General features: G+C 37.7%; 1 protein-coding gene across 1 annotated transcript in view; it reads right to left on the bottom strand.

Moving 5' to 3' along the window:
• The window catches only part of ITGBL1 (integrin subunit beta like 1), a 143,116-nt gene that overhangs the window by 18,257 nt on the left and 97,755 nt on the right, over nucleotides 1-27,104 (bottom strand). Inside the window, exon 8 of the mRNA XM_037378052.1 lies at nucleotides 2,387-2,503. Within this exon, the coding sequence (XP_037233949.1) occupies nucleotides 2,387-2,503 (117 nt within the window). The remainder of the gene's footprint in view (nucleotides 1-2,386; nucleotides 2,504-27,104) is intronic.

The raw sequence follows: 27,104 nt of genomic DNA, 5'->3' as shown, positions 1-27,104 counted from the left end.
AGCAGCCAAGAGAAGGAAGAGTGGTGTGTGGAAGAGAACTGCATGATTAGTGAACCATCTATGTTTGTTAATTTGAATCTCGGCACACTTCACATGGAAGAACCAGACAACTGTAAACAAATAAACACATCTGTGGTATGAGAACGTAAACAGAGGAAGGGGAAAACAGTTCCTGGCTACAAAAGAACAAAAGCGGATGGAATTGTGATAACATAGGAACATGCTTCAAGGAGTAAATTACAACCAAATCTAGAATAACCCAAACATATCTCAAATTATATTTAGAAATATAATAGAACAAGAAATAAAATACCACAAATATGAAAAAATAATCTGCCAATTATTTACCACTGGAATCTCAACAGATTTACTACAGAAACCCAACAACTTTTGGAGGATGGTATTAGTAGTGGCATGACTTCAACTTGGGAAGACTAAAACTCTAGAGACCAGCTTCACCTCACCAAGTTCAGACAGCTGTGAGTTAGCAAAGATGCTCTAGTTTCCCATGAGGCACTTCAAAGGTCAGCTCAGATCTTAGTGGATCTAATCATCACCTTATGCCATGCTTCCTCCTCTCCTTTTACTTACAAGAAAGACCAGGACAACAGGATTCCTGATTTGGTGCTTATTCTAAGATTTTGGGGAAAGAGTTAAGAATAAGCACAGCTCCCTGGAACAGCAAAAATCACAGGGTGGACTTTCTGAAGTCCTCTCAAAAGATGCTTCGCAGTGCAATTTCAAATTGCACAGTCACTTGAATTGCGTTTTCCTATATAATTCCTTTAACCTGCAAAGAATCATTAATAACTAAAGTATCATCTGGAATGGAAGTGGAAAAATTTAGCTTGAGACTACAACTAATTTGTAAGTTCATGTGCTTTCTATTTTTCCTATTTCTTGTTTCAAAATTAGGAAAATAAGCTTAAAGCATATTGTTTTTAAATTGATTAATTTATTTGTTTCTGCCATTCTTTTTGTACAAAGCTATTTAAACTAAAGGGGAGAGTTTATTCAGGTAATAGCGTGACGTAGCATGTCTCCTGCACAGTAAAAAATCAGACACTGGTTCTGGGGTCGAGGGAATTATTTATTTAAGTATGAGGTGCCCTAGCCAGCAACAAAACCTAAAATTATAACTGCACACTTCCTAATAAGGAAGAATGGAATTTTTTTCTATAATTTCCAAAAGGTGCAATATAATTAGCAGCATTAACACTGAAGAATTGTCATCGAATAATGTAAAATATGAATGACATAAACGGAAGAGATATTTTTAACCATGGAAGAGGATGAGTTTTGGTTCTCAAGTACTTAATTTATAACAAAGATGACCCAGCTTTTCAGTGCTCTTAACTGCTTTTATGTCCTTTATACAAAACTAAATTTCAAATTATTCTTTTTCGACAAATTCATATTATTGAATTACACTGAATAATATAAGCTGCTTTTATGGCTAGTTAGACATTCAAACTTGAATTTTCCATATATGCCTACATTCTGCACGACAAACACCTCGAAGAAATATTCTCTGTAGCCAGAATTTTTCATGTACACAAGGAGTATGAAGCAATATATGTGGGGGTTTTCCTCGTATAGAAATAAGGAATATAATAAAATGTGTCATTGCTCATATCAACTACTTTATTAATACTAAGAATCAAGTGGTCATTTTCAAGATAAACCAAATAAAATCTAGAAAGAGAGCATTTAAGACAAATACTACTCACCTGGTTTTAAAATACCATAAAGTATGCATACATTTACATACCTAAACGAAACTTGAAATACTGCTTAACACCAACATACATTACTGAAAAATGAAACAGTGAAGTTCTCACTGTCACCATGAAAATAAATGATCTGCATGTACAATTACTGTGATAGTGTATTTCAAGCATTTTAGATTATTTCATAATATATTTTTACTACTTTTTTAGAAAACAAACATATTACCCTCAGTGCATATGAAATATTCAGAAGTATTGCTGGTCATTATTACCTTTAGGTAAAATACAGCATTCTCAGTAAAACATGAACTGTACTAAACACAAAGTAAAATTACCTAATTTTTCAGATTTTCCTTGAAGTGTCTGCATTCTTCTCTAATGAACACTGATGGAATTTGGGGTATACTACAGCACCTACATTTATGCTATTATGTGTATTTAATCTACATCATTAGTGTTTTTGAAGTTTTAAAATAAATATTCACTGACATATTCAATACTTATAGAGCTTGTTTATTACAAAAATCTATACTTCAGTGTAATAAAACCATTATTTCAATAGTCTACAGTGACATTATAAAATCATGGGGAATAGAAAGTTATAAACTGCCAAGATTTGGGTATATTATATCATATCATATTATGTGAACACATACCCCCACAGACATCATTCTCTGCATTTTCACACTGTCGATCATCACATTCACAGTTTTTGCCATGAACTCTGTTGTCTCCTGGAGGAAAACAAGTGCATTGGCCACATTCACATCTCCCTGTAAGAATAAACAATTGTTAAGCGTCATTATTTCAGTAAAGTAAAATAAATGAAACAAAAAAGCCAAACTTATTCTACACCCTACCCCTCAAAGACAAACTAAAAGTCACTCTGCATTAATTAAAGTATGCACATAAAGCCTATAAATTTTTTTTTAATACTTAAAAGAAAAAAAAAAAAAAACACCAAAAAGCTGTCCCTCCTCCATGGCAACCAGAAGCAAAGTATATTAGCATTATATCTTGGTGGAGACAGTAACAATAACCATCACTGGCATGGTATGTTTTTCATACCTCAACTTTGCATAACAGAGCACATGCTTAACTGCATAATTAACCTTGGTAACTGACCTAAAACATTTAGCACATACCTCAGAAATTCCAAAATGAATGTGATTAGAAATATACATAAATAGTCTATACACTGGGCTATCTAAGATGGTCTCTATTAATGTAGAAACAAAACTCTTCAAATACTCGATCATGCATTCAGAAAGCAAAAATCCCTATAATTTTTCTTGTCCAGACCTGAGGAAATACAAGTCAAAAGCACAACCTCTGTCAGAGTCTTCCCTTCCATCAACCTGTTCACAGGAGAACTCCCCAGAGCTTAAAGGGGGAATAGACTCATCCAGCCTCCCACAGATCTGCCATTCCAAAGCCCTCAGAGCAGTGAGTATTGAATGTTCAGATGTGAAAAAAATTAAGATCAAGAACAGTCTTATGTTGTACATATAAGAGAAAAACTCAATTTAGGGTAACATTGATTTTGTTATTTCCTAAATTCTAAGAGTTTTCCTTTGTATTTTTAAAATGGTTTTAATACAGTGGCACTGTGAGCCTGCTCTAAATATGACACAAACCATGGATCAAAGTAAATACATTTGATGGTCTTGGGAAAAGATATTGTGTGCAAAAAAGGGCCACCAGAGACACAGATTAGGATGCAGAAAAGCCTGTTCCTCTTGGTCTAATTTAATAACAGCATCCGTGAGACTCAGCCTGGGCCCAGACGCTGCTCTACTGACTACAGAACCCAAATTCACAGTAGGAGCAACTATAGATACATAGCAAAAAAGATCCTCCAAGCGCAGCCTTTCATTATGTACCCAGACAGATGAGCATGCACAATATTTTTTTAAGCATTTGCTGAATGGGAAAGGACTGTTAAGGAGAACCTTAGTGGGGCTTTCCTAACTGTAGGTTTTGTGACAATAAAACTTTCTAGGTCAACATACTGCCAGATCATTCTAAATATTTTTTTTATTATTTTTTTTTCAACTTCTAACCTTAATTTATTACATTTTTTTTTCCAAAAAAACACCAGTCTAATTAACTTGGAGTAGGGGGGATCTTATTACTTATGGAAAAAATTCTCAGCTAATTTTATAGCTGTCATACTCTTCATCTTCCCAAGGAACAATGTACATTGCACTTTTGAGCTGACATCCTATGTGTCAGGATTCAGTCTTGAAGGACATTTTATGATCAGCTTAAAGTACAAGATTCTTAAAAAAGACATGCTGATAGAGACAATTAACAGCAAATGCTTCATGATACCTTTATAATATACATAGTTTTAAAACTATGTTGCGTTGGTAATTATATGAGGATATTTGTTCCAGAAAGAAATGTATTATAGAAAGTGCATCTACCACATCACAAAATACAGTTGTATTTGGTAATCATGTCAACATTTAAGATATGATTGTCTACAGAATCATTGCTGTTATTTGCCTGCATTCTCTAAACTACAATTATTTGCCAAGGAAAGCTACATTAGAAACTGGGAAAAAATAATTCCTTGGTACTTAAATATACAGAGACTTTTAGTGACTCCAACTTGGTACTGTTTGGGGCTCTCACACAGTCTCTTTCTATGCATCCACCTTAGACAACCTGGCTACTTTTAAAAAATGTCACATTGCAGTGTCCCAAAACACAATCAGTCACCTGTAGGCAGACAGATACCTGATGAACAGGACCCATCTCTTGTGAAGACTTTATAAATAAATAAAAAACGCCCCATCTTTAACAGTGGTGTCGTGGCCAGCTAATGCTATAATAAGGAGGACGCCTGAAGGACAATAAAAACCAGTTTAAGCAAGTTACTTTGAAGAGAGGACTCAGCAGAGTTGGAAAATCATCCAGAGGGACAAGCAAAGGAAAGTTCTGTAATGAGGCTCCTGCATGTTCTGTAATTAAGCATTACCTTCTGTAATGCTTAATTTAATAAGTCAGAATGACCTGAAAGCCCAGTGGCTGGGCACTTGCACTGGAATGAGAACAGGTTCCTCTCAGTCCCTGCTGCAATTAATATTTATTCATTTTAATGTGCAACAGTTTCAGTGAGGAATATCCCATCCCTAGGCAGATAGGGTACGTTTTTGTCATGTAAGAGATAGAAACTCAGGTTGTCTTCCCAAAATCAAGCACAAAGGGGATTTAGGCCCTACTTTCTCAAGCTTCTCATCTTAGCTGATGAATAAAACACCAACATATAGACTGAAAAATTCACATTCCTTGTTGATATATGTGCCTTGTATTTTATTTTGGCTGGCTCACACCTAAGTTCAGGGTATAATTTGGATCATTAGACTGCGGACCTCAGAACTGAAAGTGTCTTGAAACTGCACAGAAACCTTATTCAGTAAGTGCTCTGGAAAAGGATTTCTCTGAGCAATTTTTTCTACTTTTAAATATTCAAAGATATAGTTATAGTAGTTTAGTACACCGCTGCTGAAATTGGTACTCAAATTATTAGTTCATCATTCTTTTTATTTTACAAACATGACAAAAACACTACGAGGAATGTGAGAAGGGAATTTAGTGGTGGCACTAAATAATTGCAACTTTATACTGGCTTCAAAAACATATTTTACCTCCAAAAGTACTGACATTTGGTAAGATTATGTAAGGTGAGCTCACACTGTGGAGATAACAAATAACTGAAGTCCCACTGTTTATGACCAAATAACTACATAGAATGTAGCAAAATATAAACTTCAAAGGCTCAGTTTATCACCATATAGATAAACAACAAAAAATAAACAGCATTCTGGAACAATAAATTTCAGGTTGCTTCCCTGGGAAAACTAGGATAAGATGTTTGCATGGTAAGTTTGCTTCAGCTATATTACTGCTTTGTCAGATGAATCTGCTACTGAAGTAACAGAAGCCACACCTCATTCTGTGACCTTCTTCTCTTAGTGATTGTGATAAAATACTTACTAAACCAATTCAATCATTCAAAAGTAATTTGAAGCTCACATTATACTGAAAAGGGATCAGCACTTTACTAAACCTACTCTTTCTTTGTCTAGAATAATAGGTTTACCATAGCAACCTGATTATAGAGGGAAAGCTACTGCCAAACACATCCTAAATTCTCTTTAAAAGCCAGGGCATACAGAAACAATTAAACACAGGAGGAGACTGTAATATTTTGCACCTTCTCAACCATCTGTGCAAGAGCTACGCTTTCTGAGTAAAAAGAAACAAGTTCAACTCAGACATTTTATAGCAAGTGGCTTCCTCTACTCCTCACTGAACTGGGAGAGTACATTTCATCAGCTGATGACTTCAGATGAAGGAAGCTTTATGCTGGAGGTTGTATTATCTATTGGTATTGAAAATCTTAACCCATTTATTGCAATGCAAGATTCCAAAAGTACAATAATTATACAAGACATTTATTTGTCTATAGCCTTAATATTTCCTCACACTCTTTCCTCCCATTGATGTCAATAAGAGTACTAACTTATTACCAATACTTTGAAGACTGAAAAAAGACCAGCTCAAGGTGAGGATTTTCATCTTTAAAGGGAATTAAAGTGCCACATCTCATTTAAACACAGAAGTTTGTTAGATAACTGACTCTACAATTCTAAAAATCCATGCCTTAAGCATTTTGCTTTTGCTTTTATTTACCATTTACCACAGCATTTTTTCATTCCTCTTGCCCAACATTTATGAAAGCATAACTAAAATAGTGCCTAGACTCACATTAAACCTGCTCCCATGCAAATTGCTGTGACCATTAGCTGCACACATTCAAACCAGTTTCCAGCTGCCTATATAGACTGATCGAAAGTGTCTTTCATACAGGTAATTTTCTTTTTAAAACACCGTTCTAGACATATATCATTTGCATAATAAAACATTCTTACCATGTTTTTGCCACCAAAAATATCAGGAAGAAATAGCAATAACTTTCAATGTAAAAATAAACACTGAACATAATACGATGTACTTCACTGTTTTTTCCTGTCTATAACTATACAACATAAAGGATTTTTCTGTGCATGGTAATGAATTTTTATCTTCTAAATGCAAACAAATAAATGAAGTTGTTTTTTTAAAAAAAACATTATTTTTAACATGTAGGGAATATAGCACCAAATTACACTGAATGTGTAAAAGCAAACCAGATTCATTGGTACCTCGGACAGATGGTGTTTCAGGCTAGTGATAAGTAGAAGGGAATGTGCCTGTAGGAAGGACTTTTCTGCCCCATGGCTATCCCAGGCTTAACATCTGAAAGCATTACCTATCAGAAATTGCAATTTCTTTGTTATCAAGCAATCTCAGGCAACCTGAGCACATTCAGTAAAGCTGCTGTGTCTTGCTGCCAGCAGAACCTATTTCATGCTGGATGGGAACAAATGATCTAAAATAATGCTCACAAATGGCAAATCAGAGAAGGGGGATGGGAAGATTTGTACAGAAGATCACAAAGTTTCAGGGGAGTGGGTGGGGGGAAGCATATGTGACTTAAGGACATTATAGATAGCATATAGCAGCTTCAGGTAAGCTAAACGAAAATTCACTGACTGAATGGTGGAGGGGAAAAAAAAGACCAGTAAAGGAGAATACCAGTACCACAAAATGGGCAAACAAAATGCATCACTTGCTGAAAATAGGATGGACAATCTCATCACGCTTTGCTCATTCTGAGGCATTAAGAGCAGTGCGATCCAGCTGAGCTTGATCAATGTGGAGAAATTTATAGACTCAAACAGAAAGTAACTATAGACTTCTCAGTGGGCTCACATTTTATTTTGCATGTCCTATTCTCAAAATGGCCTGGAATGACTTCCCACACCTAGAATGGCTTTTCATTTAAAAAAAAAAATAAATCATATAAAAGTATTGTACTGACTAGACAAAAAATAATTCTGTTAGATGTGGAGGGATCCCTAGCTTTTCAAATGCTGGTAATTCTTGGACCTGGTTGGTTGGATGATTTATGAGGTGCCGGTAAAAGTGAACCTTTGGAAGCATCTTCAGTATGTGCAAAGGTGTCCTTGGAACCTCTTTAAATACCTGAATATCTGGCTGATCTCACACACACTATGAAAATCTGGGCATTAGTTTATTACAAGGATTTTGGGCAAGTGAGAGCAATGTTGTACTTGTAATATATGAATAATGTCATCTGCAACCTCTAGTTATGTTGGGAAAAAAATGAGTTTTCCTCTTTTAGAACAGCTTTTTGAACTTATGTCAGTACAGTTCTGTTTGTCTCCAGGGCTCCAACATGTCTGAAGTTTTATGACAAAACAGCTAGATGGGCTAGCATAACTCTGGTGCTAGCTCTTCAGCAAAAGGAGTTCAACATCTACATGAAAAAAAATAAAATTCTCCTGCTGGACTTGAACACTTCTTTCAGTACTGAAAGTGCTGGTTTACCATCTCAGAGGAAAGAAGAACATCAGAGCTCTTAAATGTGGTTTATCCTCTGTACAGAGTGTTCAGCTGTAGCTGCAGAGTGAGGAAGGTGCACTGTGCTGCTCATCACAATACTCTGATCTTCATCACAGGTACCAAAGTTAGTTCATTCCTGGTGAGAAGCAGTAGTAGGAGCAGACACATGTATAAGATTTATCAGTAACGTGGCATCCTGGCTTTGCTCTGCTCTGTACCTTATGAGTATTTGCAGGAAAGACAGAAAGTCAACACCCCAGGAGAGTACATCTTCTACAGCAACTTCCTTGCATTTGAAACATCATATGGGAATATTGATGGTTTTGTATTTTAACTGAAGCTACAAAACCACAAAGGATTTCTTTTCTCTCTGGGCACAGGCTTCCTCTATTAGTCTGTTGGGGGTTTGTGGTTGGGGGATTGCTTTTGTGAAGAAATTCTGGTGAAAACTGAGGTTTGTACACAAGGTTTAAACAACAAGCACTTTTTTTTTCCTGTGGTACATTGTGAAAAATAGAATTGTGCATTTATGTCCTCATACACAAGAAAAGTTGTGCTGCAACTATTACAAGAACAACTACTTATTTGGATTTGGGTTGGGAACTAACTTTCTGTTTCTAAATCAATACACAGAAAGCAAACATGCCTTGAGTCTGCTCATAAAAAAGAGATTTTTTAAAGAGATAAAAAAGAAATCTGATCCAAGACCTCAACTACAGATGTAAAAGCTCTAGAGAAGAGCTTAACTGGATCATACAGACATAAAATGAAATGAGAATTGCTTTAATAAATCGAAATCTCCAAACTTCAGATTTTTTACCTACTTTTTTTCAAAAAATTTGTACACTGAAGCGAACTTTTTGCAGGAAGCTCTGAGATTTTTGTTTAAATAGCATGAACAGTAGCTAAAGCATGTAATTGGGTTAAATATCTTTATTTTCCTTAGCCTTACTAGGCACCTCTCAGATGCAATAACTGCATCAGCTACTATATTCAGCATCATCAACAGGTCTGAAGTAACTGCAATCAACTAACTATCATCATATAACTATATCACACACTTAGAAGACTTGTGTCTATAATTGGTAACTTTTTGTTTCAGGTTGCATTATCTCACCTTAGGTCCAGATGTGGCTTCAAAAAAGGCCAGGATACTTTCACTGATTTTTTATATTGATACAACTGGTTTTATTTTAATTTCCATATCACACTTGGAAAACCTACTCTAAATCTGTGTTAAGTGCTCAGTGACACTGGGACATCCAGTGCCACATGGAACACCATAGTCCCATGTGAAAGGACTGGGAACAGGTTGAAAGGTTTCACAATGCAAGGAGTTTCACAGTGGCTCTGGGGCGTTTCCTGTGTAGTTTCTCTTATCCTTTTCCTTTAGGAGAAGGTACCTAAAGTCCCATGTCTGCTCATCACCTACACTCAGTATCTTGCAATGGCTGTTGGTATAAAAATTAATTATTTTGTTAAAGCTGCCTGAGACTTCCCAATATTGTATGTATGTTTTATGAAATTGTTCACTAGTACAAAGTACCAAGCTGTCCCTCACATAATAGGGTGTGTGAGTTTTTTCTCAGACAGAAAATGTATACTTCTTTTAATCTTTTGAAAACTGAATTGCTTTATAATGTGAAAGCATATTGGAAAAGGTCTGACAATGTGGCTTTTCCGTAAGGGAGAGAAAAAAAAAACCAACAACAAAAAATAACAACACAGAAAACAAATATCCCTAAGATAAAAACCCTGGAGAAATAAAAGATGTTATCCCAAACAGCAGAACTTTCACAACAGCGCAAGCAACTAAATGTCCAGGATTGTAAAACTGTAAAACCAAGTGTTATGCAAGAGCAATTGCAAATGGCTGAGACTTGCCCCTACCCCCCACCCCCTTCTTTAGTACACACAACATGTATGACTGGAAGCCTAATTGCACAGTTGGCATATGGCATCTGAAGTAAATGGTCTTCCTTTGTGACAGCCTAATAGTGAAATACTTCTTTACATAAATCCACTCAACAGCACCACTTTACAGATTTAGCATCAGATAGTCTTTTACAGCTCTTGCTGATCACCACTACCGATTTGTATCTTCTTTTCCATGTTGCTTTTCATTTTCTTTTTTTTTTTTTTTTTCCCTCCTCCTTCTCTTTAAACATTTGGGTAAGAAGTGCTGCTGCGCTGCTAGTTTCCTTTTCAGATTGTTAACTTGTTGACATCTGCTATCATTAAACTGGCATGTCTCCTCCATCTGCCTCCTCTCCGTAGCAGTGCTTTGAGGATACACTCACTGAAGGCTGCTATTGTGTTTCTGCATAGCCAACCGGGAATTTCTAGGAGTTCCAGGAAAGGAGTCATCAAGAAAACCACTGCTCACTTTGCAAGAGCAGGATTTTAGCCATGCCTCGCCCTTCCTGGTGACATCCTCCTCAGGTCTCCCGCTGGGGGCATGCACTTGGCAATTCACTCTGTATTAAGGGGACAAGTAGGAGTACGAAGGCTCTGTTTGAAAGAAATGTGATAGTCAATGTCACCACACAGAGAGATGTGTGAAGAAGGCAAGAAAGAAGGTGGCAAAACACTTTCTAAAGAAATGTGTTGTTACGGTAGAGAACAGTGGAAGTAGAAGAGGAGGAGGAGGAATCCATGGCAGAAAAAAGATAAAGACTAGACAGCATGGCAAATGTCACTCCAAAGATGTAAAACCCCTAGATTTCAGCAAGCCATCACATGATTTTTTCCTATCCTTCCTCCCCTCTACTCTTCTTTCACCCCAATAAAAATAGTTCCTCTTCCTTCCATTAGCCTTTTTCTTTTCTGGTTTTCTCTCTGCAGGTATGGGTTTTTTTCCTCTTTCCACTTTCTCCAGTGGGTCCTCCACTCCTTTAAAATGTTTCACCTCTGGATACTAAACATTTTGTACTTGTACAAATCACCTTCTCTTTCAGATCACCCCATGTTACCTTCTCTAGCTTGCACTGAGCTCTGTCTTTTCATCTATTTTTTCATTCTTTCCCTCCAAAATGCTTTCAATAACTCAGACTACCAAGAAAAGTAACTGTAAAGAGATGCCAATAAATCAAATAAAGGATACACAGCATTTTACTAAACTAACATCTTTTCCATAGAATATGAAAAATGAAGTTGTGTTTGATTTAAAGGACCTGACCTGAGAATGCTTTCCCTTCACTTTGACAACTATCAGGAAAAATAAGTCTCATTTCCCTTTCAGTCTGTCCAACTGTTTGATGTTTAACATAAGCTGCTATAAAATATTTTCTAGCAAAACCCAAACATAATAAAGAGGCACGATCCAACAGTGAATGATATATGAAACACAAGGACGTTGTTCAAGAAGCTGTTATGGCTTTTGAGCCATTTACTTTATACATTTGACTGCCTTATCATCCAGAGGATTGACTACTTACCCCTTTTTTACATGATCTGCCATGTAATGAGTCATAGCACTAATTCCACAGAGATATTTAATTTGCAGATTAATTTACTAGAAAATGTCAACTGCTTTGTGGAAGTTTAATCACTAAAATGTTAACCTTGTTCACTTCCTGCTGATGCCTGCTGTTTATTAGGTAGTAAATTTCAAGATATTTTAGGGTTGTAATACAAGCCTATCTATTAAAACATTTAAACTCCTAGACACTCTGCTTTTTGAAGCTTTAGCCAAGATTAAAGAGCTTTATAATGGCAAAACAACAATATGAAAAGATTCAACTGCATAGCAACCATCAATATTATTTGCAGACAACAAACTGCTAAGTTCGGAAACCATGGCAACAAATGACATCACACCATATCTACCTTATTGATTAGCTTTCACCTCAAGATTTTTTACAGAAATGAAAAACATTACCTAGCAACCGCATCATCTACTCAGTTGTTCCAAGTTAAAATGCTCTTACCCCTCACTTGCAGGCAAATTTTTCGGTTTTGTTGCCAACTGGCCAGATTGTGCACTAGCCTCTTGTTACAAGGCTCTCTATTTAATCTGTTGTAAAGACTCTGCCTTATGGCTCCTAAAATCTTTGCCCAAAATATAATTTTGTCTGTGAAATAATGCTTCTTCTCAGTGGCCAAGAAGGTTGGCTTTGAGGAAATGCAGGTAATGTGTAATGAGGGGATTAAAGGCATGATCATAGCAGCTTTTTAAATGCAAACTTTATCTGTAGAAAACCTCTCTGATTTCAAGTATTGGTAGTAAATTTTTCATTGCAGGTAACCCTGAGTTTACAGATTTCAGGAAGAGTGCACAGCAATAACAAAACTGAGCCAAGAGTTATCAAAGGAGACCAGCTAGTCACATTATGTATCACACAACAGCTGTACTTGTTTAAACTTCTTGAAAGTAACACCTGAACTCTTTGTTCACCTGCCTTGGTACAACCCATGAGCAGGCAAGGACACTGTCTATTAAGTCCGAGTTAGAGAGAACAGGTATAATTATGAGCTTCACATATTTGTACTCAGACTCCTTGGAAGACCTGAATAGAACCCAGCAATTAAAGACATCAGTTTTCAAGCTAGTCAAAACGCATGCAACAAGTAATTAAAGCCTACCGGTGAGGTCATGCCATTCCTGCAATGTCTGCCACGGAAAAGACGGATTTGTGATCAGCCTCCAAACCTTCCTGACAAATACAACAGTACTTTGAAACACTAAAATTAAGGCATTTTATTTTAATTAGTTAAGCAACTGCTGTGAAGTGCCTAAGACTGAAACAATTGCCTATGCATTAATATTGTTGCTGAGAGCAAGAAATCAGGTTTTTCAGCGCGCATTAGGCCCAAAATTTCTAGAAGGATCACTGCTAAATAAGACACATGCTCCTGGTGAGATTTCTGCTTTGACTGGAACTGACCTTCATTTTGCCAATCAGTCACAAGCAACGGCTTTACCTGTGTGCTTAAGCTGGAGATGCAAAACACAGCAGTCTCACTGCGCGGCTGCCGCCCCTTCTTTACCACCTGCTTTCTTTCCCAACCCATGCTGCCACCAGCTACTCCGTGCCTGCTCTCAGCAGGACAGCCCACCAAAAACCTGACAGTGAGGAAACATGTCTGGGAGAGCCTCAACCCTTGGTCAGTGTCACCCACTGCACAGGAGAAGACGCGCTTGAAACTGAATGGAAACTAGGGACCAAGAAAGCATTTTTCACATCAGTGCAGGGACTGCTATACAACCACACAACATGAACTTCTGGGGGTGCCAGGGAAGGTTTGTATCTCACAATTCTTCCTACTATTCCTCTCTCAAAAGAGGGAGGGAGAGAGAAGAAACAGTCCAACATTCCCCGGAAAGCATTACAAGCTCTCCAGCAGACGGAGAATTTAAAAGACATGACCAGTTATTAGGCCCTTGAAAATTTTAGTTAATATGATTTTGAGGGAAAACAGTCACATAAAATGTCAGTAATATGCTCAATATTTAATATTGTATCTCTTTGGTTTTAAGGATATGGCTACAATTTTTTGTCTTTAAAAGTCTGTTTAAAAAGTGAGAAATTTATCAACATTAATATATGGAAAAAAATCAGATGAAAATAAGAATAACAAAATGTCAATTTTTTTTATAGCATCAGAAACATTCTGAAGTCAAATGAAGCAAAAATAGAAAAGCTAATGTCTATTATATAAATCAGAGAGTAAGAGGATCTTTTACAACTGATTAAAAATGTTAAGACTGTAAAGCCTGATAAGTACTGTAGGGAATTCTATGCTAAATTGAAAACATATCTCCTCTTCTGTTTTGGAAATAAGTATAGATATTACAAAGTACTGCTTTGTCAATCTCCTCAGTCATCATGTAAGAACACAAAGACTTTCTACAGAACAATTGCTTTATTAAATATTTACAAATTCATCAGAAATTAGATTGCTGGCTAAAAAAGCAATCCTTTCAAGGAAAAAGCAATATTCACTGCAATAGTTTCTAGCAAAAAGTATCTGCCAAGCAAAAGAACTACGAAGAGAAATCTGGACCTAGCCAGTGTACTGAGCAGTTTTATCTTTCCAGGCAGAGAAAGAATGCATCAAAGCCATAAGCTTTGAATGCATCAAAGCCATAAGCTGTAGTAATTTGTGTACTTTTTCTCCCTCAAAAAAGTTTGTCTAAGCAGGTTCACTAAATTGTAAACTAAAACTGCCTATTCCACACAAATGAATATACGGAGAGCTTAGTGTTCCCGGATATAATTGTCACTATTACAGAAATCTGAAAGTAGATGCGACTCCCTACCCACTCCAGCTATTTAGGAGCATTTCTTTTCAACTTCAGAGCAAGGTAACTGCAGTGGAGAGTAAAGAAAGAACTCAACCCTTCAGATAAACCAGGCTTGTGAAATAAAACCTAGAAAAGTCACTTTCTGTACTTTTTTAGACTTAACAAAAAGCTCACTGTTAAAATAGCCAGTGACAAAGTCAACAAAGCGGGAGCACAGTGGAGATTTCATGTGAATTTAAAGGTGGGAGAGGTTGCTGGAAGCTTTTTCTTTCTTTTTTTGTGCTTTTGCATTTAGGGTAGGATAGGAAAAGTAATGTAAGTGGTTGCCAAGGCAGCAGAAGATGGCACATGGAGAAAAAAGACAACCATTAAAATGACTAGTTACACTTTGGTAAGCATGCTTTGTAATATGTACATGTAAGAAATGTAAACTAACAGTTTCCACCAAAGAGAAGATCCCCCAAGACTAAAGCCACAGCTGAGGATGAAGGCAAAATTTGGATGGGGAATGAAAAAATATTAAAGAAGAGGGAAGGCTGGATATACTGAAAACATGCACATCTGGCAAACAAGAAGGTTTTGACAGCAGTTTCCTATATGAGGAGAATGGGAAACATCTGGCCATGAAGTCAAGACACAAAAGCAAAACCAGTTCCAGAGAAGAATCAGGCTTGAAGGATAAGTTTGGAGTTCTTCAGACACCCTGAAAAATGAAGAAACGAAGATATGAAATGGAAGGAAAGAAGAGCAAAGATGCCTGCAAATCACAGAATCATTTAGATTGAAGAAGACCTTTAACAAGTCCAACCATAAACTTAGCATTGCCAAGTCCACCACTAAACTACGTCCCTAAGCACCACATCCACACATCTTTAAAATACCTCCAGGGATGGGGACTCAGCCACCTCCCTGGGCAGCCTGTTCCCATGCTTGACAACCCTTTGGGTGAAGAAATTTTTCATAATATCCAATCTAAACCTCCCCTGGTGCAACTTGAGGCTGTTTCCTCTTGTCCTGTCACTTGCTACTTGGGAAAACAGACTGACATCCACCTCACTACACCCTCCTTTCAGGTAGTTGTAGAGTGCAATAAGGTCTCCCGTTATTGCTGAGGAACAGACAAGGGAGGTAGGTAAATATCAGAGAGTTCATAGAATAATAAATGTGTGATGGTGTGAAAAGACAAAGTGAAGTGATCTGCCAAAAGAAAGAACAAAGGAAGAGGGAGAACCTGTGACTAATGATCAGCAAAATAAAGCAGATTAATCCTAAAAATACAAAGGTAAGCAAAAAAGGTGAGGATTACTAGTTCTGAGGAAGATACTCCAGCAAGTGGAAACTCAGGTGTCCTCAGGAGATTTTTAAGAAAATTAAAGACAACTGCTAACTCAAGCAGTGCTGTGAAGAGAGATAAAAGCTACATTATCCTCTAAAAGCAAAAGAACTTCCGTCCAAGTCAAAATTACTTTATTTATGGGAACAGCCAACACATTTTCCATAATAATAAATAATCAGATCCAATTCCATAGGAAGACAGCTCTGATTAATCAAGACGTTCACCTTGCTGAACTATGAAGCAATATATCATTTTATAGACTGTTGTGTCTACTGAAATAAACCCTATTTCCTGCACCACCATGGTTCAAAACTTTGCCAGTTGATTTTTATTGTCTGAGAACGATCTTTCTGTCACTGCTATGGCCACCTTTCCTCATACACAGTGGCACCTAACCACCTCTGAACCATCATGTTTTGTACAGATGGAATGGTGGCCATAACATGTGGGAAACCTGGTGACACACTTGGCAATCCAGAGGAAGACAGTGTTCCCACCTGGCTGTTCAATCAAGCTTTTCTTTCAATCAAGATCTTTCTATCAGAAAAAATGACAATTCCTATATGCTGACTTGTTATAATTAGAGAGGGCATCAGGGGTCACAGTGAATGGTTGCGCCATGGATCTGAATCTAGGCACATCGTTAGCAATCCACCTTCTTGCCTACAAGAATGAAGCAGGATTACAGCACCTGACAGCAGAGCACTAGCACTACTGTATTAAAAGCAGTCAGCCTGCAACGTGGCATTATGAAAAAAAAAACAACCCATCTCACAACCTACACCTTACAAGAAGGGGAAAATTGTAAAGAGCATCTCCAGATGGGGAAAGACCACATGGGGCAAACTGCTCCTTAGAGCTGCAAGGCACCATCTAGAAGCTGATAGTAGCTCTTGTGCTGCTGTGAAAGTCAGGCGCTTCCTGGCCCTCGGCTCCTGCTGCACTCAAAGGAGCCACAAAAGCTGGCAGCTCTTAGCTTGCATGAGAGGCAGCGCCTCACAGGAGTGTGGTGCTTATAAATCCATCAACTCTGCTGCTCACAGAGGTATTGCCATGCTTGGGGCAGAAAGTACTCATGAGTCCTGCTGAGCCCTAAGCTCCAGAATATCTTTTGACAGCAGCAGGATCCAGCCCTGCTGGAAGGCAGCTGCCCCCAGAGCCAAATTCAGTTGTTGAGCTTGGACCTGTATATCCACAACAAGCACTGGAGATGAACCAAGCACTTTGCAGCAAGTGTAAAGTAGTATTTGTTGTTCATGGCTTTCACAGAGAAGGATTAAAGTAGTATGACAGACGCAGGAGGCAAACCCCAGTGGTGAGAAACACTGTTTCCCAGAACTAGGATGCCATCTGATTTTAGCATGGCATGAATTAATGCTAAAGCCATGTTTGCTCACATGGATTTTTACAGGCTATCAAAAATTCACCCCAGCCCTTTTCTAGGAAACATCAGAGTTCTGTTTAACAAATAGGAAAAAACCCCAAACAATTACTGCCAACCAGATTGAACACAATGAGTTTGTCAAGCTCTGTCATACCTGATTTCAGCTGGAAATCAGGCCTAGATGGAGCATTCCCCATTTATCATAAACATTTGATTAGAGAAACAAAATAGGCCTGGTATTACTGGTTTAACTTTGTCAAAATTGCTCTAAGCACAGCATGAACGTGGGATTTACTTTTATTGCTGTTTCAGAGAAAAGTACTCCAAATTACTCAGACAAATTTTTAAGCTAATAAAGATTTTGTTTTGTTTTGCTTTTTTTTGTTTTTAACATCAAACAATAATGAACTAAACATCATTGATTTCATAAAAAAAAGGTATCTTGGCTCCTCTTTGCTAATATAGTCATAAGAAAATTTTATTTAAGCCTCCTCTCAATAGTTCCATGCAACTGAAAAACGGGTTTTATTAAATTCCTGTGCAGGAAGATATAAGGTCCCAGCAACTGCTTGGATTTTAACCCTTCTCCCCAGGAAACCTGAGTTACGGCAGAGCACTGACAGCAGCAAATAAGAGGCTGCCACAGAAGAATGAGTAATTTTGCTGCTATTTTCATTTCCCCCTCCTGGAGTGGGGAGGATAGTGATGCTTGGTGCTGAGGGAGTGGGAAGAAATAAGGAAAATAATCAGTAGAATTCATTATTTTTTCTGTGAGAAAAAGTGGGAGGCATAAGTTATAGGGGTGGTAATTGTAGATCAGACAAGGGCAGAAACTGATACTCAGTTGTGAGAGGAAAATGAGCAGCGGAGACATCAGCTGAAAATAAGCAGCAACCACATGTACTATAACATCAGTAGCATGCAAAACACGTCAAAACTCTTGCAGTGCACATACGTGCACACTCACAGAAATGAAGCATTGATAAAGAGTCAGTCACTCCTTGCTTCCTTCCCAAGAGCACCAGCCTTGCCTTCTCCCCAGCAGTGAGACTGACACCTCTCAGCATCACTGCTGGAGACATCGGGTCTCTCCACCTTGCACAGTAATGGCTTGGCTTTCAGAAGGTATGATGGGAAAAGGGGTCAGCAGGCAGAGCAGCAGCAGGTCACTGCCAGAGCAGGCTGTGTTGCAGCCGACCTGGACAGCCTGGGATTGTCACTCTCAGGATGAGGAGCCCAAGCAGAGGCAGATCACAATGACAGAATTTAATATTTTCCTTGAAGTCTTCATTATCAGCACTGCTACTTAAATGAATGACTCATTCATCTATCCTGTCTCAAAGATCACAACAGGAAACACTACACCCATCTCTATCTCTTTCTCCGCTACTTTATTTATACATGTAATTAACGAAAAAGAAATGTATTTTCCAAGAAGTTTCACTACAGAAGTGAAAACTCTCTACAAACCAAATAGTTTATACAAAATCAGAAATACATATAAAACAACACACACAAAACCCCCTCACTTTTAGTATCTATCTGAAAGACAATCTAAGCTTACCTTAAAAAAGCCACCGCTGCTACGCTGAAATTCAGTGTTCAGAAGACCAATAAAATCAGCATACAAAGCCAAACAACCCCCACCCCAAATATCAAGAGACATGTGAAGTGCAACATTTCCACAGGCCAAGGGGTAATGTTTTTAAACTTAAGGAAGGTAGATTCAGACTAGATATAAGGAAGACTTTTTTTTATGATGAGGGTAGTGAAACACTGGAACAGGTTACCCGGAGGGGTGGTAGATGCCGCACCCCTGAGAAACTTTCAAGGTCAGGTTGGATGGGGCTCTGAACAACTTGATCTTGTTGAAGATGTCCCTCCTCATTTGCAGAGGGGTGGGCTAGATGACTTTTAAAGGTCCCTTCCAACCCAAACTATCCTATGATTCTGTTTCTGTTTCTGTACTGCAAATGCAACTATTTTCATGGGCGTTTTTCCCCCAAAAGACCTTTATCTGAAAAACTGCAGTACACATTGATACAAGTATCTTGTATACACAAAACCCATGAAAAACCACATGCCTGCAAATGTTTCTAAAAGGCAAAAAGTAAGAAGCAAAAAGCAGAGCTTTCACAGTAAGCTGCACCAAAATCACATGATCATATGGTTTACCATGACACTGGAGTTCAATATAATTTTAGGGAAAATAACCCCCCCACCACCCCAAAATAACAGATTAAAATAACTTCCAAATAAAGGAAAATTTGGAATGGCAGGTACAGTATAGTTTGCAACATGCACACAGATCTGTGATATGTGCATGTGAAGGACACGAGTCAAATGGTGCAATTCTGTAATTTTCAACAACTGCACCCAAAAACCAGAACAAGCCCCTGGTTGCTTCTATATAAAGAGTAAGAAATTACCTGTGAGCTTTCACCCCATCCTTCTGCTTCTGTTAGGAAGGAGATAAAACCTTTAAGGATTGTTCTGTACAGTCTTTCCAAACAAAGCTGGATCCAAAACTCAGTTATCAGCATGAATACAGATGCTTAGCAGATGTTAACAACTCAAGCATGCTGCTATGTTAATGTGGTTTCACGTCTGCAGCTAGATCTTGTATGGTTAACACATTATGAAATACAAACTCAGGACTTTCTGTAGAAGATCCTATGGAAAAAACTTTTAGCAATGCTGCAGAGTTTTGAGCAGATCCATGGCCTGTGTTCCTAATGAAATTATGTATTTGTCTGAAGAATCTTATTAACTCCTAGACAGCTGTATATACCATACAAAGCCCTTGATTAGATGTGATCTATTGTAACTAGGGAGATGCGGCTGGAACTCAGGCTACATGGAAATTGGATATTTGTCTTCTGTAGAGAAATTTGTAATGAAAATAAACTCAATTTTAAGAATGCCTGTGACTTCAAATATCTCAGTAAAGGAGAGCCCCACTAGTTAGTGCAAAGGCTGAAGTGAACTGTAAGCTAGCCAGCAAGGGATGTATTCTTGCAGAACCTGAAACCCAGAACAGTGCTCTGAATTGCACCCTTCAGCCCTCCTCTTGCCATCAATGCTCTCTTCCCGGGGAAGCAGAGGCAGTCGCAGGGGTTCCCTGCTGCAAGGGGATGATTTACTGAGTGAAGTGATGAGTGACACTCCAATTCTTATGTACTTGTTACACAAGGACATAAAATAACAACAATATGTGCAAAGATGTACAAACCAGAGATATACACACACTGAGGAGTGTCTTAGCTTTTCCCTTCCATTACAATACATAAACAACGCTACTCTCAGATGTTAGCCTAGTACCATGAAATGACACCATCTCAAATTAGAAAAGAGACGGACCAAGTGTCTAATACTGCTGTCTCCTACTCCTAAGGGATTGCAACACGTTATCTTTAATTGAAATGAATTCATTTGTATTGATGGGAAAATTAAACTGTTGCCATGAAGTGATGCCCCAAAATTCAACAGATTTATGTGTGTTTGTGGGAAAGTCTTTTCAGCTAATGTGAATAACAATGTAATCAATGGCAATCACAGAATAGTTGAGCCAAGAAGGCAACCCTGGAGATCATCCAGTCCAACCCTTCTACGCAGCACAGGGTGGCCTATAGCGAGCTGCCCAGGACTCTGTCCAGTTGGGTTTTGAATGACTCCAAGTATGGAGACTACACAAAAACTATAAGCAACCTCTTCCAGTGTTTGGCCACCCTCACAGTAAAAGGTTTTTCTTCATTTAATGCTTTTCTTCCTCTGACCTACTACAGCACCAGGATGTTCATGGGTTTCCATTACCCAGAAAACCCACAGAATTTTAAAATAAATTATTACAATACCTCCCCTGTAGGAGGCAGATTTTTTTTTTTTTTTTTTAATTTAGCTGATTAATTACAGATCATTGAGGGGTTTTTGGAAAAACAAATACAAGTTTCCCAAAAACCTGTGGTGGAAATGCACAATATACATTTGCACTCAAGACTTTCTGATTTATGAAAAAAATACGAAACAATCTGGGAAATGGAATATTTTACAGAACCCAACATCTGCATTCCTTTGAAAATGAAGTTATGAATCTGTTTTGCAAAGGCTGTATACTGTTTTTGACTAATAGATTATCTTTTTTGCAAATATCTGAATTAGGTCCACAATTGATATGACAATAAGTTTTAGTGACTTCTAAGTAACACCGAAATAAATTATTTAAAGTGTGGTTTTGCCAGCTACCTTTAAAACAGTGAGAGGTTTCAAATTTCAATAAAGAACACACTTCAAATAACTCAATTTTCTTCCCCCCTGGGTTCAGGGTCCTCAGAAAGATCCTCAGAGTTAGAAGTGAAGTGACATCCATTAAAGCCGAAAGAAGTACTCTGCTTTTGAGTCTTAGACTATCAAAACTAGGCTCCACATTTATTGTAAATGTGTTTCGCAGGGAAGATGAATGTTCATAAGACATCCCATCAGAAACAAGCTAATTTTTGAAATGGAACTATGACAGGATTAATCTTCCTAAATGTTCTATCAAGAAATTTCAACCTATTTTTCCATTTTCTTCACTTAAAGAATCAAATAACTTGTGTAAAAAAAAATATTCAGTGTCCTTATCTTTGAGTCAATCAGTAGCATTGACTATAATAGCTGATGGTTTGTCTTAAGCTCTACAAGTAAGATTTATAGTAAAATCTCAAATCCAGATTAAGCACAATATTATTTTATATCCAAAACAAAACAAAAAGAAAATTGATCTACACTGCAGTGAAAGATTATCAGAGGCACGCCTGCAATTGCAAAACAAAAATTCACAGAGCATGAAAAGTGCTGCAAACATTGCCATTCTCTGCTGGGAGGACAAGGTATGTCTCCTAACATAAATCATCAATTCGCCTCCTCAAAACAAAACACTCTTCCTTTGTGAAAGGGTGAGAAAAAGAGCAAGTCTTAAGTGGTAGCATTCTTCCTTAGCAGGCAACTGAAAGGCACTTGGATGTGGTGGGGATGTTGTGTGAGAGCTTATACATAGGTTAGAATTAATTCCAAACACAGAAAGTTATTCAAAGAAATTCCAGAGGACAAACTGAGTTACGGTGCTTCACAAAGTAAGGCAGAAAGCCTGAAAAGCAGATCAACAACTTGAATCCAAAGCTAAGCAAAGAATTTAATGGGGGAATTCTAAGAAAAGATGGTCATCAACAGGGCAGCCTGCAAGGAAAATACATTTAACTAAAGCAAATGACATGGACTGAAGACAGGTGTGAAACAACCTCAAGCTGTGCAGTTTTCTGGACTTTAAAAAATAGATTACTCACTATCTTTTAAGCAATGCATTTTTCTGTGCTTTGTTTAGAATAACTCTGATGTATAACAAAGTTCTCAGAACAGCATTATTTCAAGTCTACAACTACAAAGAAACATAAAAACTCAGTATAAGTCTATGAAGGGTATCTGGTTTGTACCAAGACAGGTTCAAGGCACATCAATACACACCTTCTCAAAAAAGAAAATAAAATTAAAATAATTAAGTGTATCCTAGGAGACACTAATACAATTTCTGGCAAACCAGGTGTGACAGTAGGATAAAGCCTCAAATGTATAAAAGCTTAGCAATTCCAAATAACACAACCCAGATCCCCTTACCTGGGCCCCTTTTGTATATCAGGATATGTTATGGCTGAACACAGGAAAAAATTATGCAACAGTGCCAAGTGTCATTGCTACTGTGTTCATTCACTTACATACATGTATTTAGATAACTGTAACTGCTTTCTTGTTATCATATTCAATATACAGAACAAGCTAAAATTACTACAAATGGAATATTTATGATCTTAAACCACTGGGGTTCTATCTAGTCTACAGGGTTTATCATAAGGCTCTGCAGGTTAAAGACAAACAGCTGCCTCTAACTCAGCACTATATTCATTTCATATCCAGTACATGTTATCTGAAAAAAAGGGCTGTGGGAATCTTGACATCCCAATGTCACTTGAATGAAAATAATTTCTCAGCATGCCTCCATTTTTTAACCTGCAAAAGATTATTCAAGAGCATGAGTTAATGTGGATAACTGGCTAGCTGAAAAGGGTCACATAGACATAGTCCAGCTGGCTGGACAAAAATGCACATCGCTCTCAGCTTATCTGAAGTAAAGCAAAATACACTGTCTTTGGCTGTCCTTGTTACACAGTAACAGGAAGATTTTGGTGGGAAAAGAATGTTGCAGGTGGGAACAGAAAACTACAGAAGAGAAACTAGGGGCGGGCTTGGTATTTAGGCAACTAACCAATAATGAGCTTAACTTTTGTAATATGTATGAGCTAATTATAAGAAGGCATAAAAGGTGACTGTAAGAGACAATAAACGAAGTCTGCTGATCACTCATATTGAGCGACTGTGTCTTCCCTCCGTCGCAACAAGTTAATTCCTGCCAAGTGTTGTTTCTGTCTTAGCGTGTAGGTGAAAGGGCAATAAAAGCATTTTTTTCTCTCTTTTTGAAACAAATTATTTCGGTGAATTATTTCAGTGTAATACCAGGATGAATTATAAGTGCTAGTGTTGAAAAAGCATTTATAGTCTGAGTGTAGGGTCTTCCAAAATACAGCCAGTTGAACTGGAGTTAGTAGTATGAGTCACCAACAGCCATGAACAAATACAGGGGTTACCTTAGCACAGTTTGATGTACTGAGATGGGTGCACTGATTCATTAAGCCAAACAAAAAGGCAATAAAGAGAGAAGAAGTATGTGTTAGAAGCCCACCGTTCATGCTGGCTGGTCTGGGCAAGGCAACTGGCCAACTTCATCTTTCCAGGAAGAAAGTAATGTATCAAAGTGTAGAAAGTGATATGGTCATGGCCAAGGTGACTCCTTGCAGCATGCTGAGAAACACAACTGATTCACCTGTAATAGGCACCAGTCAGGCGCTGCCCAAACCCATTAATGAGCCAAATTAACAGCTGTATCTCCTGCTGCTCACTTCTCTTCTTCCTTAGGGACTTTTCATAATATAGATATTCTAGCCTGAAACTCAGATAAGAGAGAGGAGGAAGGACAGGAAATTATCTGTTGTTATTCAGACCTCAGAATTTTTGCCCTTGAGCTTTATCTTTTCTTCAAATCGAAGCATTTCTGTGCATTGTCTTTCATGAAGTTATGGTCTTCCTGATATCTGACTCAATAATTAATGTGTAAAGTTATTGCTTGCATGCATAATCTTCCTCTCTCATGAATATGTGAAGGAGGAAAGATTATAAGTTGTCAAATGCTTCCAGAGCCTCTCTCCATGACAGAATGATAGATCCCAATGCTGTATTTAAAACACAGCTGAATAGATAAAAATAGTGTTTAACTTTTATAGTCATTATGAACCATGGTAATTTATTGAACCCTTCAATCAGCCAAGGAAACAAAAGATTGGGAATGGGTGAATGACTCATTTCTTTTCATGCTGTGTGCACTGATGCTCCAGTAACTTGATGATCTGAAGGCTAAATAAGACTGCGCAAATGTATCACAGAAATGAAGCAAACAAAACACATCATAAACAAAAACAAATCGGTGGAAAGCACTGAGGGGAACTCCAACCAGTGGCTGACTCTTAATTAGCTGTATCTGCAGGATGTGTCTGAAATAGCTGGGAGGACAAATGTGGATTTCACAGTGATTCAGGGGAAAAAAAAATAAAGTAATTTCAATAGGAACAAGAAGTCTAAGTAAATAGGCTCAGATATTTCTGCTCCCAACAACCTGACTATGGCATACACACATATGTTTTGCAACCTCTTCTCTTTTCCCAGAAATTAGGACCTATTCATGGAAGAAATTTGGAAGCCACATATGCATTAGGTAGTTTGACTGTAACCTTATAATGTATATTAATGGGAGGCATCACCTGTTTACATTTACAGATGACATTGAAACTACTTTTGTGCTACCCTGTTTATAAACTGGAAGCTAAGAGGCACCACCTGTCATGGAATATCCATTAAGGTGATAGTTTAAACAAATCTGCTGAAACATGCAGCAATCCTGTTTCAGCACAGAACAATGCAGGAATTGCTGTAGTAAAGCAAAGCAATAGTGTATCTGCTTCTGTATCCCTTCACTGACCATTAAAAGCTTTGGAAGATTCAGATCTGATATGCCAAACTCTAAGTTACAAAGCTCAGCTGCCTTCTGTGCACCCCTCACAGAAGAGCTGGGATCCCTTCAAGATTGCGTATGGATCCACAAGCAGACAATAATCTCTGAAAAAGTCAGAGGAGAAAAGGCTTATGACATCCATGAATTACAACCGTTCTTGCTTAACTCAGAGTACAGAGAAGCCCATTTCTTTCCAGATATCAAAGGGGCAAACGTTTGGGAGGGGAAAATGAAAGAAAGAAAAACAAAAAAGCAAAATAAAAAGAAAAAAATCATGCTATGCCTTGTTCCATTCTCAAAATATTTTTTCCTGTCGAAAGAAACCAAACAAATCAAAAGGTCATTGCAGCACCTTCAAATGAAGGTCAGAAATATGAAAGGTGTAGGCAGTTCTCACTGAATCCTAAGAATGAGAAGACAACCATAAATATGGGCAGCATTATGAACACAGACATGAATAAGCAATCTTCTGTATGATTTTCAATACACTGATGCTCTGGGTTGAATTATAATCATTGGCACTGATGCATTTGCACTTTGCACTTGTGAAATGAAGATAATTCCTTCAGCTGCTATTAAAACAAAATGCAAACTCCAGTAGAATTTAAAAAATTAATAATTCTACAAGAGTTTGCATCTTGTTTTGAAATTTTTCCTGACAGAAGCTTTCAAGATGTGAACAAAAAAATCAGGTGGATAACTGTTGAAATTTCTCATCCAGGTACCAAGTCTGGCCTAATTACTAGAACTGCCCAAGATGCCTCATTGTCAAAAGTCTTCTGAACACCAAATACAAACCCAAATCACACTAAAAAGGAATCAGTGCAAAGAATTCCTGACAGAGTAAATATGAAGGTAGCAATAAATGTACAGTGCAATCTAATTAATATGTGTTGCTTTGAAATATTATATAACAACTGTAATTACTCCTCATTGTTCCACTAGGGTGCTAGACAATTAGGAAGATTATTGAACCCCACTACGGGTAGTGTAAGCAGGTGTTACTCAGTATTTCAGACTAAAAGTTCAAAATGTTCTTTCATGCTGTTCTCCAGTATCCCGATTATGTATTTCTTACTGGGGAATATCAGACTTCACAATAAAACATATAGTTCATTGAGCCCTGGAGCAGAGAAAGTGACATTATAACTGATAACACAGAAGACAAGAGAACAATTAAAATCTCAGCTAACACTAAGCCTGTGAAGGCAATGTTCCCTTTCGTCTCCCATATGCCATTATTCATTGTCAACAGAACAGAACAGCCCCTCCTTAAATAAGAAACCTCTTCAGACAAGAGCCATCACTTGTTGCCGCATGGGCATATAGTGCTTTCAGAAATACTGCTGCCAACTGCCACGTGGACATCAGAGGCACTAAGAGAATATAAATGATCACAGAGTAATTGAAACGAAGCCTGAGATAGCTGGTGACTAAATGCAGAGCCTAAACATAAACTGCAGTTTGGTTTATTAAATATATAGGCACAGTAGAATCATTAGCTTGCCATTATGCACCTACTCTCACAAACAGTGCCATTTAAAACTCAGCATGCAGTATTTTATACTTCCTTGACGCTAACGTGGTACCTTTGAAGGCAAACGGTATAACAGGGATCTGAGCTATCTCAGACTGAAGCAAGAGCTTAACTTGAAGCTACTTGCAAAACTACAAAACTATCCTGTGATGCATTTATCTGTGAAACACAGCATTTTACACAGCTGTAAGAAGTGTAAAAAGTGTGTAACACTTTGCTTCAGGCCTAATTAGAAACA

Source organism: Falco rusticolus, chromosome 2 (genome assembly GCF_015220075.1).
Source record: "Falco rusticolus isolate bFalRus1 chromosome 2, bFalRus1.pri, whole genome shotgun sequence".
Taxonomy (NCBI): Eukaryota; Metazoa; Chordata; class Aves; order Falconiformes; family Falconidae; genus Falco; species Falco rusticolus.
The sequence above is the reverse complement of the archived record's forward strand: the minus strand, read 5'-3'. Positions and strand labels throughout refer to the sequence as shown.